Source organism: Zalophus californianus, chromosome 11 (assembly GCF_009762305.2).
Source record: "Zalophus californianus isolate mZalCal1 chromosome 11, mZalCal1.pri.v2, whole genome shotgun sequence".
Lineage (NCBI taxonomy): Eukaryota > Metazoa > Chordata > Mammalia > Carnivora > Otariidae > Zalophus > Zalophus californianus.
In genome coordinates, this window is record NC_045605.1 from 6,313,690 (window position 1) to 6,330,306 (window position 16,617).

Genomic DNA, 16,617 nt, shown 5'->3' on the forward strand with positions numbered 1-16,617 from the left:
TTTTGACTCCTCTTTGACCTTGTAATGATTCAGTGGCTCAGTCAACTTTTATAGAGCAGCAGTTCTCGTTTCTTCAAGGTTCGATGCAGCTTCGCCGTAGCATTTAATGAATAAGAAAAAGTAGACATTGAAGATGGCTGCAGGGGTGGAAATGAATGGTGAGAAAATCCTTTTAGAAATGTGGGGAACAAATGAACCTCAAACAGTTTGCAGTTCAGAATGTTATTTTGAAAACTAAACATTTCGTGCATTGCTGTTTATTACAGTACTTTAAATTGAAACTTGGTACTAATTATTAAAATTTTTTATAATAATTAAAATTTTTAATATTAAAATGTCAGCAGCATGTCACATTTCCACTTAGAGTACTTATCCAGGGGAAGATTGAGCATAAGGACATTTTATCCTTTATTTTGACACTGTAGCCAGCAGTACAAGCAACAGAGGTGTTTCCCACTGCTGCGCCTTCTTGTCTCCCCTGCTCTCCCTCCCCCGTGTGTGCAAGTTACTATATCCAGGCTGTGGAATATTGTTTCTGAAACCTTTAAAATCTTAATTTCAAATTGACTAAGTGTACATTTATTACACATTGTTTGTGTGCTAGGCTCTGCCCTAGGCTGTGAGGATAGAGTACTTAAAATACGTGGGTTCCTCTGTCCTTGGGAAGATTATAATTAAACAGTAGTTAACTGCACAAAAGCTTTTTATGCCTCTTTTTTTTACGTGAACATTTTTGAAATGAAAAATATATTCATGTTCTAAAATCAAGATCATAAAAAAGCTAGTTGAGGATGCCTGGGTGGCTCAGTTGGTTAGGCGACTGCCTTCGGCTCAGGTCATGATCCTGGAGTCCCGGGATCGAGTCCCGTATCGGGCTCCCTGCTCAGCAGGGAGTCTGCTTCTCCCTCTGACCCTCTTTCCTCTCGTGCTCTCTCTCATTCTCTCTCAAATAAATAAATAAAATCTTTAAAAAAAAAAAAGCTAGTTGAGACATCTTGCTTCTGCCCATGCCTGTCTTCTTACTCATACCTACCCCCATAGGTAACTATTTTTATTAATTATTAATATACCCTAGGGGCATGTTGGCTCAGTTGGTTAAGCTCCGGGCGTGGAGCCTACTTTAAAAAAAAAAAAAATACTGACATATCCTGGTGTTTTTTTATGCAAATGTGAGCAAATAGAAATATAGATCCTTGGGTGCCTGGGTGGCTCAGATGGTTAAGCATCTGCCTTCGGCTCAGGTCATGATCCCAGGGTCCTGGGATCGAGTCCCGCATCGGGCTCCCTGCTCCTTGGGAGCCTGCTTCTCCCTCTGCCTCTCTCTCTCTCTCTCTCTTTCTCTCTGTCTCTCATGAATAAATAAATAAAATCTTAAAAAAAAAAAAATACAGATCCTTATTTTCTCCTTTGTTACAGGAAAGGTAAATATACTGTATGTAGATTGTTCCACACATTTCCATTTTCACTTACTTTTATGCTTTTAAATAATTTATTTTCTTTTTTAAAATTTTTTATTGTTATGTTAATCACCATATATTACATCATTAGTTTTTGATGTAGTGTTCCATGATTCATTGTTTGTGCATAACACCCAGTGCTCCACGCAGAACGTGCCCTCTTTAATACCCATCACCAGGCTAACCCATCGCCCTACCCTCCTCCCCTCTAGAACCCTGTTTGTTTTTCAGAGTCCATCGTCTCTCATGGTTCGTCTCCCCGTCCGACTTACTCCCCTTCATTCTTAGGGGAAGAATAAATAATTTATTTTCTTTGCATCATTGTTAAAAGTAGTGTATGATTTTTTAAACTGTCATGGTGACTATCTTACAGCAAGGTTGAACAGAGCACTTTGGGCTGACATAGTTGTGAGAGAAATCACAAGAACTTCACATACTACTGGTTCTGATGTCTGTACCTCTGTAACTAAAATAGACAGAAAGTCTTTTTTTTTTTTTTAAAGATTTTATTTATTTATTTGACAGAGACACAGCGAGAGGGGGAACACAAGCAGGGGGAGTGGGAGAGGGAGAAGCAGGCTTCCCGCCGAGCAGGGAGCCCGATGTGGGGCTTGATCCCAAGTCTTTTTTAACAAGTCAAAGCTTGTTGTTTTGTATAAAGTGCGTATATTCTGCACAAGGTAACCTATGGCATAGTTTCCGTATCAGATGTTGAAAATATTATGTAGCCTGAAAAAAGCACAAGGGAATAACTAAAATAGTCTTCTCTCTGTTCAACTTTAATGTAAATGCTACCTGAGTCATAAGTGATTAGTTTCTTGGCATTTCCATCAGTAAAAATTATTACTTATGTACATGTAAGAATTTGTGTATTAAATTAGAGAAAATGTCACATTTGAGCACTTTGGAATTAGTAAGTTTATGACAGCATACATAAGACACAGTACAGGTACTCATATCAGTCATGCACCAAGCACCATGGACTGGATTTCTGCCTCAAAGACATGGAGTATTTTTTAAGTAGCAATTTGATCATTTGGCTTGTTTGGTGGAAGGAATGTTACACTGTAAGGAGCAGTACTTGCTTTTGAATCCTGAGTCTGGCATTGCCTGGTCCAGTGGGATTACCAGTCACCAGTATGGACTGCAGTGTCTTGTTATGAAAATGAGGAAGAGGGAGTGGGAGTTCATACCCGATGATCAGAGGGATCCTCTGGCTCTGTGTATAGGGAGGATATGGGAATGAAATAACCCCTTGTTGTTTGGAAAATGGAATTTTAATTGGTCATCTTTCCCTGCTGATAAAATGGGTTCCTTGCTTGATGGTAAGGCCTCCTTCTTGTTCACTTATTTTCCAGTGGTTACTAAAATTTAACTTAGAAGCAAAATATATTATTAATCCTGCACAGATTATTTTATCTTAATTGCTTTATCTGAACACATTATTGGTTTTGAAATCATATCTTTTTCCTAATTGAGTATATTACTTATTCTAATGACAATTCTTAGTTCTTCTAGCATAAGGTTTTACCTTGGGCAAATGTAATTATGTTTCCCTTAAAATTGTCACTCATAATTTTGTTACTTCTATGGAAGAATACTGAGAGAATTGTATGTCCCTAAAGAACACTTGAAATACTAACTTAGGATCTAGGAATAAGCTTTACTTCATGAAGAAAGAAAAAGAAGAAAGAAACTTTAACAAAAAATTATGAGTGAGGGATGTGCCTGAGAAAATTGTACATGTGAAGAGAAAACTCTACAAAATCTCTATTTTTAAAAATATGTGTCAATTTTAGGAGTTTTCTTAAGCTTATCAATGTTCTTTTAGCATATTTAGACTACTTCATGACTATTTTTTTGGTTTCAAAGGATAACGTATTTAATATATACGTGAATTTTGTCATAATGATCCTGTTTGAAACGTGGTGTTTGCTCCTGCTGTTTAAACTTAACAGCTTTACACGATGGTTTCAAGCACACACTCCGTCTCTGTGGTGTAAGTAAGACTCAGCTGTTCATTTTTGTCCTCCATGCTGATACACCTATTCTTGACTCATATTTTCAGCTCGCAGATTCTGAAAGCCGTGTAATTTCTACTGTGACTCAAGTAAATATCTTCGTTCTAACAATTTAGAAACTGAGCAGTAAGAATTTTAACTAGTTTGTAAGAAACCCAAAAAAGCCGTTACAGCCTCACTGGGAGTAGAATTTAGCTGTCTGCTGCTGGAGCTCAGAGCTCCCTGCTCTGTGGACTTCAGGCCCTCGTGTACCTGCTGTGGGTCACTGAGTCAGCAGTGTTATTTACCTTTGTGAGTCTTCTTTCCAGCCATTAACCATCGATTTTTTTTCCCCCCTGAGACCATTCCAGCCTTCAGCTTTCCCTGACAGGTGGCTGTACCTAAGTAGGGCTGTTACTATTTAATAAGCTGAACCTCTTGAAACCACTCATCAGAAGTAAGATTATAGTAGGAGCTATAATATTTGCATAGAAGACCATTAGTAAGTTAGTATATTATAAAGGCAAAACCACTACTTTTGGATGGAAACAATGTGTTTTCTTGTAATTCAATCAGAACTCTGAAAGGTGGGCTATGGATCACATCAGTGAAAGGTGTCTTTAATGGAGTGAAAATCTGCTTTGTGGTGTGTGTCATCATTCTTAGCTCTAAAAGATTACAGTATTTAGGGTGATAATATCTGCTAGACCGGCTGGGAGTGGAGAGAAGCAATATATCATGAAGTTCTCTTTCATTCCCTTGAAATTTGCTTTGAGTGCTTTATCCATTTTGGACTGCGTGTTTAGATAACGCTGCCATGTCAAGATGTGGCTTGCCAAAAGATGGTAGAGTACTGCTCTGAGTCCCACTTACTACTAGTGTGAACAGTAGACAGGAAAGAATTAAAGGGACTTTTTAGAAAATCTATTTCGTTTTTGTTTTTGTTGACACAGGATTTAGTTGCCATGGAATCCAGGTATCTTAAACATAAATGTATATGATAGTCAAGAGGGAGGGAAGCAGTAATCAGGCACCTTAGAATAGTAGTAACAAGAACATTGACAATAATAAGCAGCTAGTTGATTGAGCCCTGCACTAAGTGCTTTGTATGTATTATTGTATTATGTGCTAACAACTTCTGAAATAAGTGAGCTAGCCTCAAACTACAGATGATAAAACAGACTTAGAAGGAGCAGGTAGTTTGTCCAGGGTCCCACAAGTCACAAATAGCAGCCCTGAGACTCTTACCTCAAGGTCTTTGTTTTTAACTATTCAGTCTGTTTATACCTATCTTAAACCATCAGGCATTCTCTTACAGTAGCTAACTCTGAAACAGTGAATGAAAGGGTTGGAACAGGCGTGGAGATTTTGAGGAAGGAATGACAAATAATGGAAAGTGTTCTTATTTCCAGAGTAAGATCATTGGTGTCAAATAAATTAAGGAATAATGTAAGTGTTGCGGTTAGTAGCTTAGTTTAGGATCCAATACTAGTAATGTCTTTGCCTGAGTGTTCATTGAATATCTATATAGTTACTGGTACCAGAGTGCATTTTTAAGTGGCTGTGAGTCCAAGAGTCTAAGGCATTGTCAGAGAATGGTCTGGCTCAGATGACCTGAAGAAATTTTGTTACTGTCAGAAATGTCCTCATGAGGATAAAGGACTAAGCATCTGGTGTTTAACTCTTAAATGAACTTTATGAGTAAAGTTTACTTACAGGAGAGGAAAAGAGAGCCTCTTCTTGTACATCCCTAACCCCCTTTCAGTTTCAGTCCTTCCTTCTACCATTACAACAAGGTGCACTGCAAGAAAGGAGCCAGCCTGTTACTATGGAACCTTTGCCTGTCATTCGGAGATGTCTGCCTGGGAAGTTTCTGTTTTTATTCCCAAGAGCTTATAACATCTTGTGATATTCAGTTCAGCTTATTGGTACATGGGCCCTCCTTCATATCCAGCATCCAAAATAAGACGTTTAAATACTCAAAATTGCATAAATCTTATCAACTGTGCGACAAGTCTTTGAGCTGTTTATAATCTCTATTTTTTATGGTTAAAATGGGATTATGGGTTTTTTTTGAAACATTCTATTACGTTTGAGGGGTGGGGTGGTGGTTGTTAGACTGATGGTCAGTAGAGACTGGGGTGAGGAACAGGGGCAGAGTTTGATGCTAAGGTAATTGAAGGGGTCTGACAAGGCGAGGTCATAGACTACAAAGACCAGGTGGGAGCTAGACTGTGTTTTGCCAGTCCTTAGAGCCCACCGTGGGGCCTGGCACATAGTAGCTCAGCAGATTTTGAAAGAATTAATTAATAAATCAGTGTTTCCACATACACTTATTTTTCTCCCTGTCTTCATATCCTTGTTGGAGTTGTTACAGATTTATATATTGAAGATCAATTTTTTACATCATTCTCATGAAACTGTGGAATAGGGAACAGATCAGAGAACCTGGCTTTGTTCTGAGTCCCTGGCAAGGATTTAGGCTAACTGGGGTTGTTTGGAGGGCAGGGGATGTCTTCAGGGCCAAAGATCCTTGTAATCATTCTTTTTACTCACTTCTGTTGACCCAGTTTTCTTCCCCGAAAAAAGAGGTTCCTATACTACTGAAATAGGGATGGACGTCTCCTCCTGCTCTCTGTCACAGCTGGGAAATCGGTTCCTTACCAGAGTGACGCAGTTGCCTGAGAGTCATCCAAACGGCTAATGTTTCCACCACTTCCTGAGTTGTGTTTCCAAATCTACAAATTTCCAAGATTGCCATAGAGTGAAAATGATTTAAATACATAGTCCTGACTGCTGATAAAATTCATACTTTATGGCATTTTCTTTTCTCAAAGCTAAGGACCTAGAGTTTGTGAGAAGCCAAAAGAAGTATAATAACATCTATAAAAGGAGCATTTTGTACCTTGAAATGTGATTTTTCTGTTTTCCTATCCCTTGTGAATTTGGTTTCTATTATTGAATTTCATGCTCTTCTTACATTTAATCATTTGTAGCATGGTAGGACTAAAGATAAAATTTTGCCTTCTTTTTGTGTGGCATAAAATAGCTTTAGGTACCACTCTGTCCTCAAAAATAGGAAAATAAATGATTTAAAGCATTTGAACCACATAAAATTAAGGGGGAAGGAGAATCTCAATTACTGAATCTAATAAAATTCAGTTATATCTGCCCTCTCAAGTCCTTGTATGCCAGCCCTTTGTCTTTATGTCTTCTCATTTATAGCATCTACAATTCATATATGTGTGTATATACACACAGACACACATTTTAAGTTAGTTTTTCCTGCCTTAGCAAAGGAAAAAAAATGTACTTTCTTCCTATATCCATTTCCCAAATTTTGGATTACCATAAATTCTACTTCCTGTTTTTCTCCTCTATTTGAAGACTAATGTTTACTCCTTCCTCTTTTCAGATAGAGTGCTAACATAGCTTTTTAAGATAAGAAAGAAAAGTTTTCTCATTTTCCTTGTGTTTCACTCAGTATTGAAAGTTCTTTTTATTTGCACTGAAGCTCCATGTCATGTTCACTTCCTATTTTCAAGGTTTTAGATATACTTCATCCATCTGGGACTTGTGGTAGAAATCTTTCAAGGAAAAATTAGCCCATTTGCATACACATGTGAATTCTGATAGCCAGTTAAAATTTGAAATTTGTAATGTCCCTCCTTGTCTATAATAAGCTAATACTGGAATTCTACAGTGGAAAATTGTCAACATATTTTTTCTGCTAGGATTAAAATGGCTAGATGAAAAGGCCCAGAGTAGAGATAATGTTTACTTGTATAGACAGGGTTTTTCTGATTTGAACATATTGAGGTTATTCTTTGGAACTTTGAAGTGCCAATTTCAGATCATCTAATGTGTTGGGAGAAGGTCAGTTACTGAATAATTACAACAAAAATTTTTGTGACTGTTAAATGTGTTTATCTTTTTTTCCCCCCTGCACAGAAGACTGGCAAAAACTAATTAGATAATGTCCACAAAATGCTATCAGGAAAAAAAATATGCTATCAGGATGAAAAGACCCATACAGTAGCAGACCATTATTAATAATAAAAGGAAATGGAACATTTGTCTTAAACAGATTGATAAGATAAAAACACTATACATTCACGAAATAAGTATACTTTCTAATGGACTGGAGAGTGGGGAAGAGGTGTGCTGGAGTTGAGGAAGGGGAGAGGTGTGCTGGAGTTGGTGGAGGAGAGAGGTAGGCTGGAATTGAGGGGGAGGAAAAGTGTGCTGGAGTTGAGGGAGGAGATGGGGAGGGGTGAGCTGGGAGGTGTGCTGGAGTTGAGGGAGGAGATGGGGAGGGGTGAGCTGGGAGGTGTGCTGGAGTTGAGGGAGGGGAGAGGTGTGTTAGACTTGAGGGAGGAGAGAGGTGTGCTGGAGTTGAGGGGGAGAACGTTGGCTCTGAGACTGGTTTTAATCTCAGGTTCATCACTGAGTGGCTGTGTGATTTCAGACCAGATACTTAATTCCTTTGGTTCTTTTTTTTTCATCTATAAAATGTGAAAAATAATACTTTTTAAGTTTTGTTAAATGGTTTAAGAATATATGTGAAATGTTTAACATACTGCTATTTAATTCAGATCTATTAGTGTTAGTCGGAAAATAACAATCTTAATAATAATAATGTGTTAATGGGCACAAAGGTTTTTTTTCCAGAAGTTCAGTTTCATTACTGTCTAGTTATTTGATGTTTTATACAGCTGTATCTCATGTAAGTATAGTTTTAAAATTACTTTCAGCAGCACGACGCTTGAAAGTCACTGTGACCTTTTAGAATAACAAAATACTGCTCTGCTTAATTTTACCTTCTAAAACATGAAAACTTCCTTTTGTGGAAAATAGAAGTAAAGCGTGTGTGTAAGAGAGAAGAGAGATTACAAATATTACAAGTACAAAAATGTAATATTATATTACCAATATGTGCATCCACAAACGAAAGCCAGCTCTCAAACTGAGAGTAACTATGATCAGTTGTTGTTAATTCTTTTCTTTAATATTTGGCTACTTTCATCTATTCTGTAGTCTGCTAATGCTCATAGAAAGTCAGTAAATGATGGCAACTTTTATGAAAAATTTGGATGCAAATGTTGAGAAACTGCCATCCATGAACTTTTTTCCTCCCACAAACTGAGGAAGCATTGAGAGTATTTTATTTTAGTGGCAGAACGACTCTCACAAGCCCATCAGAGAACCAGTTCGGGGATGGCATGTAATAGCAACTGCATTAATTGGCTGCTTGTTAAAGTAATACCAGGTATTATTTTCTTCTGTTATCAGTGTCATCTGTTAAAGTCTCCAAACCCTGACATTTTGATTTTTATTAGGTTGTATTGGAACAAAGCACTAGACTCTGCACGTGAAGGCCCGGGTTAGAGAACAGTCCTGTCATCTAGTCAGCTTTTCACAAAGAGCAAATCACGTTCACAGTTCTTGTTTAGCCTTCCTTTTCCTCTCACCTTGGTCCTGGGACTTCCAATCTTTAGAATGTTCCTCTGTATAATTGCATATTGTTTAAGTTTTACCTGCCCTTTTAATTTTTTGTTTTATTTGGAAGTCAAAGGAATACCCATTTTCTCTGAAACTGGGTTAGAGATAGAATAATAACAGAAAGGAATAATTTAACATTATGCATTATTTAGGGGTGTGACACATTCACAGTTGCTATGTGAATGTGAATTTTTGTTAGTTTCCCTTAGAATTTAGCTTTCCTACTGTGTAATCCGGAGCTCTAGAAACTGAATCTATAAGCTCTGTGGACCCCCCCCCCATCTCTTTGCACTAATTATTATTTAACCCCTTTTGAGACTTTCAACATTTGTGTTCTCAGTTTGTCTAAAGGAGTCTATAAACCTAGATAAGGTAGTAGATTGTAGCAATTGACTGTCTTTCTCAGTGCTGGGAGCAACAGAGCAGCCGCAGGTCCTCAGAGGATGCATTAGAATTGGCTTTTGAATCTGGAGAACGTCATGTATATGTACAACATCATGGTAACAGCAGAGTTCCCAGGTTTAGAAAACTTGTTAATTCTCATATTAATAAATGTTGTAATAGTGAGTCATGGTCATAAAAGGAAATTACTTGTGGGGTGCCTGGGTAGCTCAGTCATTGGGTGTCTGCCTTCGGCTCAGGTCATGATCCCAGGATCTTGGGATCAAGCCCCGCGTCGGGCTCCCTGTTTGGCGGGAAGCCTGCTTCTCCCTCCCACTCCCCCTTCTCGTGTTCCCTCTCTCGCTGTGTCTCTCTGTCAAATAAATAAATAAAATCTTTAAAAAAAAAAAAGGAAATTACTTGTTATTTACTCAGCTTTTACGTTGACCTAGCAGTTCATTAAAATTTTTTACAAATGTAAATTGTTGGCTGTGAACTTTGGATCAAGTCTAGCCTTTTTATTATTTCAGCACTTTGTTTTTGAAGAGAAAAAGAGTTTTTTTTTTAATTTAAAACAAAGTTTTTTGGGGGGTGCCTGGGTGGCTTAGTCGGTTAAGCGTCTGCCTTCAGCTCAGGTCATGATCTCAGGGTGTCAGGCTCCCTGCTCAGAGGGGAGTCTGCCTCTCCCTCTCTCTTCCCCTCCCTCCTGCTTGTGCATACACTCTCTCTTTCTCTCTCTCTCAAATAAATAAAATCTTTAAAAAAACTAAAATTCTTTTCACCTTTAGCCGGGTTATTTTGTTTTGAATTTTAATATTGTACACACTAATTTTTTTTTTAGTTTTAAAAATGTTAGTGTTGCATTTTCTGCCTGTTTTATGATCATTGGAAAACTAATGGGGCAATTAGAAAACAATTTAATAAAATAACATGCTTAATAAGAATGATCTTCCATTGTTTTTTGTTTGAGAAAATGTTGCTCCTTTTCTAAGAACGGATTTCATATCCTTTATAAATTTTCCTGTTAGAGAAAAAGAGAAATAGTCACTAATGCATTTTTTCCCTATTTGTTCTAATAGCTGACATTGATTATATACCAGTCATATGTCAGACATTGTGCCAAGCACTTATGCATAGTATTTTATATAATTCGTATACCAATTTTATGAGCTGTGTACTCCTGTTATCTTCATGTTTCAATGAGAAAATGAATTACAAAATATAAATAAGTTGCCAAAAATTGCACAGCTATTAAATGGTAGAACTGTGATCTGATTCCAGATCTGTTTGACACATACTTAATGATTACGGTTACTTACGCCCAGCCCATCTTGGGCATTTAGTAAATATTTATTGAAAAATGAATGTCAGGTATCAGTTGGTTTTAAAAAAAGTCAAGAATGTGTAGTCTGATTTACATGTAATAAACAAAAGTTTATATTTCCCCCTTTTTTTGTAGGAGAAAAGACTGAAGGAAAGGGAAGCCAGAAGAGAAGCCAGTAAGAAACAAGCAAAGGTAAGGGTTGGTATTTTTTAATGAGAAAAATGTTAACATTGAATGGGATTTAAGTACTCTGCTTTTCCATATGCATTTTATATTTATTTATACATCATGACGTTCAGATTGGGTATAAGTCCATGTGTGCCTGTCATTTACTTTCTCCTGTTCGTTTCTTTCCTCTGTAATGCAGAATGAAAAATACCTAAGATAATTTGCTTCTTGGCCATTACCCTACTACTCTCGCCACCTTTTCCCATTCTGTTTTGTGCCTTTTAAATATGGGAGACTGTTGGCTTTGTGGGCCAAGCTCAACAGGACTTTGAACTCTGCCGTCCTTCCGCTAGGCAGACAGCTGTGTGGACCTACTTCGATAATAGAGAACTCTGAAGGCACTGCTTGCCTCAACTCCTGGGATCTAGGGGAAAGCACTCCTTATTGCGTGCCTTCACTATTTTCTGTAGACAAAAATTTTCAGCAAGTATATATGCACAGTATCACTCATATATGTCCTGTTGTGAACACCATCCATGTGCAGCTCTAATTTTTATCTGGGGTGTTTGACACTCAGAAGGGCTCAGCTTCTACATTCTGACTGCATTGAGTACAAATGACTCCCTAGAACCGGGACCCAGTAACGCGTATCATTTCTCATGCCGTGTCTCCTCGCGCTATGCCTGACTAGCCATGATTTCTTCTTGGCAGTTAGCAAAGATCCGACTCCCTTGAGTAAGCCCATAATATTCTTTGTCATTTTTTCCATGCTGGCCATAACTCTCAGAGAGCAAGTTAGAGATGATAACTCATTTTATAGTTCTGAAGTGGGAAGCAATTACTCTGCAGTGTAAGATGAAAAGACTTCTTATATTCAGTATTAAATATCACTCTGTCTTCAAAGGTACCTGAAAATGAGAGCTGTAGTGTGTGCGGCCTGACTGCGAAATCAGGTGGCGGATTCTGCATATGCTTTTAAAATGCAGATATGCACTGTCGTGGCATTGAAATTGCATCTTAGGGGCTGGTGTGGGAAAAATTTAAATTTAGGAAGAAAACTTTAAATCTAACGAAAGCATTTGATATTTATGAATATTGCATGCTCAGCATAAAACTAAACTTACTTCACTAAGAAGCTCTCTCACTTTGCACATAAAATTCTAAAACGAAAGATGTAATCTGGAGCCAGAAGAAAACCTGCTTAGTGTATTTCCTTTGTGTGTATTCACGCATATTTGTGTGTATTGCTAAAATGGTTTGTTTTATTCTTGTTGACACTGTAGCCTTCACCTGTGTGGTGGTTTAAGTCACGAATTGTTCTCACCCATGGGGCTGCCTCTTGTGCCTCTTCTTTCATCTTTCTGTCAATTGGCATATGTGTGTATTTGGTTTTGATGCTATACCAGCTGGGATATAAACAGAGAAACTGGCAATGGCTGTCAGTTCGGGTCCACTGGGGCAGATATCTAAAGTGAACTCCCCAAGCCAAGCACAGCCTTCCACCCCCTAACCCCTGTTTGTCATCCATTTGTTCCTGACATCTGGGAATGAGGACGCCTCATTTCTGTCCAACCACTAAGGCCTGTCCTGGAAATAAACAGAAGAGGCTCTACAGCTGCCGTGGCTTTGCTGCTAGGCCAGGAGCCCTCAGTAGACAGAGGCTATGCTTTAGTGATGCTCACAACCTCGACTGGCTGCTCCCAGGTGATCTTAGCAGAGGAATGAGTGGCCGGGTTGTAGCCAGGACTCAAACATTTCCACGAGACACCAAGGACTGGCCGCAGTGACAGATTCAGGCTGACTGTTGGAGTCCCAAGGAATTAGCTTGGATCTACCTTTTTGCGGCTCACTTCTTTTCAATTGAAAGTGGTTGGGGGGTGCCTGGGTGGCTCAGTGTTAAGCGTCTGCCTTCAGTTCAGGTCGTGATCCCAGGGCCCTGGGATCGAGCCCCACATCCGGCTCCCTGCTCAGTGGGAAGCCTGGTTCTCCCTCTCCCACTCCCCCTGCTGGTGTTCCCTGTCTCGCTGTCTCTCTCTCTCTCTGTCAAATAAATAAATAAATAAAATCTTAAAAAAAAAAAAAAGTGGTTGGATGAAGGCTCCCTTTTCAGGCTTTTCAGGTGCCCCTTTGGAAACAGACCTAGAAGATATTATTGGGAGCGACTCTGTAAAAAGGGGTGATGGCCCTATGTTCTGTGATGTCTAAGAAGACATACATGGTGTGAATTATCAGGTGTCCTTATTGTCTTTGTTCATGTGCTTTAAATGATGGATAATTTAGTTTTAAAGTAAACTTTATCCTCTCTTTAATGTATTTCCACATAATCACTGTGTGGTTATGGCACACTGTGGCTGTGCCTTCTGAGGCCCTTTGGTCAGCTTCAGGCTAGAGCATCTTTCAATTACTGGACCTACAAGATATCCAGAAGATGCCTTGGTGGTGACGGGAAGCGGTGTTTGCAGACCTGCTGTCACGGGACGTGTAGTTGTACCCATTTAGAGCTCTGTAGAGGATTGGTGCACAGCAGCTGACGGTGCGACAGAGGGAGACTTGCAGGGCTCTCTCAACCGTGTTTTGTGCTCCATTCGGCCAATATCATGTTCCATGAGGAGGAACATAGAAGATGCAGAGTATCGTTTTTAATTGGAAAAAATAGTGTTCGAAGGAAAGTTAATGGATTTGTCTTTATTTCCCCCCAAAGGTGAAGGCTTAATGGTGATGTGAGGTTTCAGTTTTATAAAGCATGGTTGGTGGTTATCTCTTCCGACATAGAAAGGCTTCCTAAGGTACATTGCTTTGAAGATGGAGTGCAGTGAAACAAAGTTGGAATGGATCTCTCAGGAATCTGATGCTACTCTTTGTTAAAAGAGAGATCTGAGATTCTCATAGAAAATGTGATGTGCAGTGCGAGAGGAGGAGTGAAATATGAAGTTGAAGCCCTTGAGGTTTTCTGGGTGCCCAGGGCTTAGTGATCTGGAAGGTAGAGGTCTTTGGAGTATCAAAACTTTGTTTAGCAGAGAAATATTTGAACTGCAAAATGGACTTTTTACTTTACCAGAATGTTGCGTGTTCTTATAACTTAGAAATTTTAAACTGAGGTTTGGAAAACACAGTTGTAGCAATGATCAGTAGATCACATTGCTCTTTAGGTTCAGGGAGGTGACATAATCCTGGAAATACAGCTTCACCTCATCCTTCAGCTCAATTTCATCTTGTCACTTTGGTGGTCACAAGTGCTTGTACCAACCTCTAATGTCTGGAACAATTTTGCAGAAATGTATAAGGAAAGGAACAACAGTGCCAAACCTTGAGGAAACAGATCCCCAGGAATATCTCAGTGCTGTGCTGCTTTTGAACAGAAAGTAGAGTTTATTAAACAGAAGTATGAGGTTGGTAAAAGTGAACAGTGAGTGTGGAGGAATAAAGAGTGGGAAGCAGCTCAGAGGAACTTAAATACTGGGAAGTTACGTTTTGCCTGAATATATTACAGATGCTAACGTTATTTTTTAGGCATGGGGGAAATTATATCAAAATAACTAAAGTGATGGCCTTTTCTGAGGTTGAAGTTTTATAGTTGTAAACTTTAGCTTAATTTTCTCTGGTTTTTATTGCCTTGTTTAATAAGGCAATAAAGTGACCCCGGAACACTTTATTTATTTGGTTAACAAATAGTAGACTTGGGAAACAGTTTTTTGGATACCGAGGTGGTACAGTTAGTTCTTTGAGGATATAGGATCCAGAGAGGTAGGAGTTGTGACTTTAGAGCGTGAGTAGGCCTAAAGATGGTCTAGAGTTGTTTCCTCATCCACTGGCCTGTCATATATTTTTTTCTGGCCACTAATAGTTTTATACCACTGTATTTATTCATTCTGAGAGGACCTTCTCTCTCTCTCTCTCTCTCTCTCTTTTTTTTTTTTTTGGCTTTGGAATATCATTTTACTTATGAAATAATGATGATTTTAATTGTCATTACTCGACAAAGCAAAAACCCTCTGTCAATCCTTTGAAATCTTTTTTGAACTTTCCCTGGTCCATGACATTTAAGAGTGTGGCCTCCACTGATTTACTCCAGTAGTTTGGGTTGTAAACAGTACACTGAGTGCCTCGGTGTTCTGTAGAGGTATTTGGGGCAGGACCCTGGGCTCCCATTCTGACTTCAGTCAGAACAGCTCCATTTTTTCCTTCATGTATACTAAGCTTCCAGGGGAGCTTTTGTTTGAAATAATGGCTCTTCTTAAATACATACATACTTAATATTAAATAAATTAAGTCTAAAAGCAAGTAAATGACTTACCCCTCATCACTGGCTTCCTCGGTGGCAGAAATGACATGTGTACTTGGGCTCTCTGCAACCTCATACCCTGGTACTGTTACTGCTCCATGCTCCTTCTTGATAAGTTATTTTTTACCCCTTTAAAACAAACTGACTTATGTATGTGGGCTGGCAGCTGCTTGTAGAAAATGACTAATAGCAAATCCATGAAGAGAGAGCTCTGAGCTGACACGAGGAAGTGGGCTCTCTCCGTGTTGCTGGGTGCCCCCTGACATGTCGTTTCCCCTCTGGCTTCTTATCACCATATGCAGAATGAAGGGAGTATATGACATAGTCACTTGTAATCATGTTTACATTTCTGTGCTCCCATGTAACTGTGATCTGAGCCGAGATACGTAACAAATGTGTGCTTTGTACTCAGTGCATTTCCTGATATGGGTCCTCGGCCTTTCTCGACACTCGTGGAGAGCTCCTTTGTTTTCTCTCTCATCTTACTGCAGTCTTAACCTGCTGAAGGCTCATCTTTCCTTACAGAGCCACAAAGAGATGTTAATAAATGGTCATTCCTACGTCCTAAACCTTTCTATTTATTCCTTTCTGGCAGCATTTTATTGACTGACACCAAATTAAAATTTTTCATTTTGGGGGGAAATTTCTCCTCATTCCATGTGTTTCATATAACCCTTGCACCCCCCTCCCCATTTTTTCCACTTTTTCTGGCATTTCATAGTTTTGACATTTTACTGGTCTCTTACTTTGTTTTTAATACGGTTAGGATTTCAAGGGCTCTAGAGGGTTTATTTTGAATCAAACAACTTTTGGTGAAATTAAAAACAGGATATGGAGGGGGGTGGGAGGGATGGGGTGGCTGGGTGATAGACATTGGGGAGGGTACGTGCTATGGTGAGTGCTGTGAATTGTGCAAGACTGTTGAATCACAGATCTGTACCTCTGAAACAAATAATGCAATATATGTTAAGGAAAAAAAAAAAAAGAAGATAGCAGGAGGGGAAGAATGAAGGGGGGGAATCGGAGGGGGAGACAAACCATGAGAGACGATGGACTCTGAAAAACAAACTGAGGGTTCTAGAGGGGAGGAGGGTGGGGGATGGGTTAGCCTGGTGATGGGTGTTAAAGAGGGCACATTCTGCGTGGAGCACTGGGTGTTATGCACAAACAATGAATCATGGAACACTACATCCAAAACTAATGATGTAATGTATGGTGATTAACATAACAATAAAAATTTTAAAAAATTAAAAACAGGATAATGGAAACATAAGTTTGTTTATAGTCCCAGTTCCTGGAGAAAGCAAAGGTCCTCCCTGAAAGTAAATTGCTCTCACACTTGAAGGGACTGAACCCTTCTAGGCTGCCCTTTGCTGCCCCTGATATAATCACTGATTTAATGGTGCCCTAAATGAGTCGTTCTCTTTCTCGGAGCAAACTGCTCAAATAATACCTTGCTTTAGTGCTATAGTAAGATCCATTATGCTATCTTTCTACTTTTTA

At 39.0% G+C, this 16,617-nt stretch overlaps 1 protein-coding gene across 1 annotated transcript in view; it reads left to right on the forward strand.

Annotated features, from left to right (window-relative positions):
- Positions 1-16,617, forward strand: part of DDX10 (DEAD-box helicase 10) — a 269,001-nt gene that overhangs the window by 154,435 nt on the left and 97,949 nt on the right. The window contains exon 16 of the mRNA XM_027581129.1: positions 10,800-10,856. Within this exon, the coding sequence (XP_027436930.1) occupies positions 10,800-10,856 (57 nt within the window). The remainder of the gene's footprint in view (positions 1-10,799; positions 10,857-16,617) is intronic.